The 4,299-nt window shown below is 34.6% G+C and overlaps 1 protein-coding gene across 1 annotated transcript; it reads left to right on the forward strand.

Moving 5' to 3' along the window:
- The first annotated feature begins 396 nt into the window (after positions 1-396).
- LOC25488955 (benzyl alcohol O-benzoyltransferase) lies at positions 397-942 on the forward strand. The gene has a single exon (XM_013604347.1). The coding sequence runs from the start codon at positions 397-399 to the stop codon at positions 940-942; it is 546 nt and encodes a 181-aa protein (XP_013459801.1).
- The last annotated feature ends 3,357 nt before the right edge of the window (positions 943-4,299 follow it).

Below are 4,299 nucleotides of genomic sequence, written 5' to 3' on the forward strand. Positions count from 1 at the left end.
TACTGAAATGAATCATCAGTGCCTTGGTTCCTTTTTGTTTTTTTCTTACGTTTGTGTTCAATTAAAGGATTTAAAAAAAATAAAAAATAAGGCGGGCTGGCCCGTTAGCCCGGGAGCCCGTATAGGCCGGCTCAGGCTCAATTATTCCAGCCCTTATTTAAATAGGGTTTTTTAACCCGATCCTAAAAAACCCGTTACCCGTTCAGCCCGACCCGAAATGGGCCGGATAGCCCGTTTTGACAGCTCTACATATTTCAACCTCATTTTCAAATACTCCATTTATATATAAACGCACCCAATATACAAATCAATCAAAAGTAACACAAATCTTATTAATTGGTTTTTTATTCAATAGTTATATTGTTTCTTTCCTCTCGTGATAGCTAACAATTTAGCATGGCTTTACTATCCTCTTCATCTCTAATGTTCACTGTGCGAAGGTGCCAACCACAGCTGGTACCTCCAGCTGCACCCACTCCTCGTGAATTTAAAATACTATCTGACATAGATGATCAAAAAAGTCTCCGTTGCAATATTCTTCTCATCTTTATCTATCATCATGAACCATTAATGACAAAGAAAGACCCTGTTAAGGTTCTTAGACATGCACTCTCACAAGTACTTGTGCATTACTATCCATTTGCGGGAAGGATTAGGGAAGGAGTTGGACAAAAGTTAATGGTGGATTGTACTGGTGAGGGTGTCATGTTCATTGAAGCTGAAGCTAATGTAACACTTGATGACTTTGGTGACGGTTTGCATCCCCCATTCCCATGCGTCGATGAACTTCTATACGATGTTCCAGATTCGGTACTAAATATTGATCGTCCCATTCGACTTATACAGGTCAAGTTATATTATTTCTCACATCCTTTAAATTTTACAGGCCTCACTTTTAACTTAATCACCGTTTTTCTCAATGGAGGATTGATATCATCATAGTATTTCATACAACAAAATTTATTTTATTTTTCACAAGTAAAAGTATATTACTCGGACTCTCGGAGTACGAGGGGTACACACTACAGTGTATGATTTTAAAGACTAGATAGAACAACAAGATTAATGCGACTGATTTTATAATTTATTGACCAATTTAAACTTTTGTTAATTGAGAGATTAGACTTTTATATTCCTACAATTGGCTTGCAATGTGTGGGCACGAAATCAGACCCTGCAGATACCTGCCTCAACTTTGCACAAATTATGATGCAAAAAATTACTTTCTCCGATTACATTTATAAACAAAAATGTACTCCCTCCGTTTTAAAATGAGTGTCGCTTTAGTCAATTGCACACAGATTAAGAAATTGAATAAAATAGTCAAATGTCATAGCAATTTTACTAAAATAACCTTACTTTATAAGAAAAATACAAACTTAAAGTTGTATTGAAAATTGTGTGAGAGAGAAAAGTTGGAGTATTTATTGAAGGTAAAGTTGGAAGAAAAAAATTTAAAGTTGCATTGAAAATGTAAAGCGACATTCATTTTGAAACAATTTTTTTGGCTAAAACGACACTCATTTTGAAACGGAGGGAGTATTTTTTAAGTTCATTGAATACATAATATATTTGATTTATATATTGACCAAATACATTAAGTATTAAATAAATTTAAAAAATATTTTTTGTTCTTATAAATGTGACCAGAGGAAGTACTTTTGATCATGGTTTGGTTAGAATCTTATCCGTTATTGTTGGGACCATATCTTATCCGTTATTGTATTGTTGGGATCATGATACCTGTTTGTTAAATATAAAGTATTCATTTTGTCCAAAAGAAAAAGTGTACACTTGTTAACTTCCATATGTTTTTAGGTTTGTCTAAAATAACAACCATATATTTATATATAGGATTTTGTTAAAAGCCACCCTGAATATGTCTTTTAGCAACCCACACTCCAAGGTGTGATTTCCACTTTTTAGTTATAACTTTGTTAAAAAACACCTTCATAAAAATTAATTGGTGTCTTTTAACAAATGCTCATAGAATAAATTGCTAAAAGACACCTTCATAAAAAGTGTCTTTAGTAAAACCCTAAATAATGATTCTCTGGCAACAACGATGTTTCTTGTTCCACACTGAAGAGCGATTCTGGTGATGAATTTGATAGATCAATTTTTGGAATATCATTCCTAATCATTTTGTATATCAGTTGCATAACAATAACAATGAACAAATCTTCAAACTGGGCTTGGTTATTTATGGTAGATGTTATTTTTGCATCTGTCAAAATTGAGCTTTATATTTTATGTTTCTCCACCTGATTCATGGCAAGGGAGTTATAAATATTTGATTTCTGCTCTTCCCTCTGCACAAAACACTCGTGCCCTGCAGTCTTGCCCAAAATACCTTTGCGTTAGTTAACTAACGCAAGTGTAAAACTATGCGATAGTTAACTAACGCTGTGTCAATTAAGATGCACATGTGTAAAACACTGCGTGAGTTAACTCACGCTCTACTGATATACCAGTACAACATTTAATGTTGTACTGATATGCATTGAATGCAAATTGTGTAATCAATGACCCGTAACCTTAACACGCTCGTAATTGAACCGAATTACGCCAGTTTAACAAGATTATCGGATCATACGACATAATCGATCCAAATTACACAAAAACATCGTTTTTCTCATAATCACATAATCACACGTAACGATCCAAACGGTCCAAATTACACAAATTCACCGGTAATGACCCGTAATCACTTAATCACAATTAACGATACGTAAACGATCCAAATTGCATGAATATGCACTTTAATTTCCCAAATCACATAACGGTCCAAATAACCAAAATTCACCGTTTTTCTCAAAAAGCACATAACCACATATAAACGATCCAAATTACACAAATCCGTCTTTAATGACGCGTTATCACTTAATCGCACATAATGACACATAAACGATCCAAATTACATCATTTTGTCCTTAAATTCTCAAAACCACAAAATCTACATAAACGATCCAAATTACACATAAACACAAATTCATTAAAATTCAACAATACATACACAAATTCGAACAAATTACGATATTACACGTTAATAAATATTACACTTCAATGGATCTGACGTAAATATGTAAAAGGTTATTTTCAACCATCACGCGAAACATATAATCAACGTCGCTATCATCTTTGACTAGTTGTGGAAAAAACACGGTCTTCCAACGGTCCTCTTCATTATCCTCCCCCAAGTCCACGCCTGGTACTTGTACTACTACATAATATGTTCTGTGATTTGAACCAATATGGATAAAGAAGTCGTCAAGTTTTGCCTTTTCGTCCAACTTGTCAGTGGGGTTTACAGTGAACCAAGCCCTCTTTTTCACATCTACATAACGGACATGAAGTCTAACTGGATCTTGTGCATCTTCAGACATGTTTCACTTCACAAAATATAATGAAAAACAAATATGAGATAAAATAAATAGTTGAATAATTAGAGACAAAGTAATGAGAGCAATAATTGGTGTGACATAACCGGCCACCAAAAAAATATTTCATTTCATATATTTATATAATATATAATATTAGTTACATATTGGCCACAAATCTCCAAATTACATAACCGGCCACCCAAAAAAATGTTGGGGTGTAATATCACCAAAAAATAGGACGAACATCGACCGACCTAAAAGTGTCATAATCTATAACCTATCTAAGAAGTCTATTGACATTCCTAAATTTCCCTCTTCTTCCATGTCTTCCATCACTTCAAATTCTTGTTCTTTTTTTTTTTTCTTTCTTCGGAGTGGGAGTATCATCACAAACAATTGGATTGTGCTCATTTGTTGGTTTCTTTGGCGGCTTCGGCTCCTTGGACATGAGTTCATTGAAAGCTTTTTTCTATCCAAAAATGCGAAATGCCAATTCTCCGCCTCACCAATCTTGTTATTATTCCACTCCGTACAACTCGGTGGTAACAGACAACCTTCCTTCAAAATAACATGAAGATAGTGGCCGGGTATTAAGTAAAGACACATGATGTTGGAATGTGGATTAAATGGAGGAGCACTTCGGATTAGGAAATATATCTCACATGCACCACCCATTTCGGGCAAAGTCAATAGAACAATGGCTCTTTTGTAGCAAGAAGCAATAATGCGACCCATATCCAGAGTGGTCATCCACTTATCTACCGGCGCAACACCAATTGTATATTTTGGAGGGTATAAACCATTCGAGATTTTGTTATAACGCTCCTCCGTGTCATATATCGGCATGTAGCCACTCTTGTGATTTTTCAACTCATTAATAAGTGCATGACGAACCAAAACATGATCTTTCTCATCC

This window comes from Medicago truncatula, chromosome 3, assembly GCF_003473485.1.
Source record: "Medicago truncatula cultivar Jemalong A17 chromosome 3, MtrunA17r5.0-ANR, whole genome shotgun sequence".
Taxonomy (NCBI): domain Eukaryota; kingdom Viridiplantae; phylum Streptophyta; class Magnoliopsida; order Fabales; family Fabaceae; genus Medicago; species Medicago truncatula.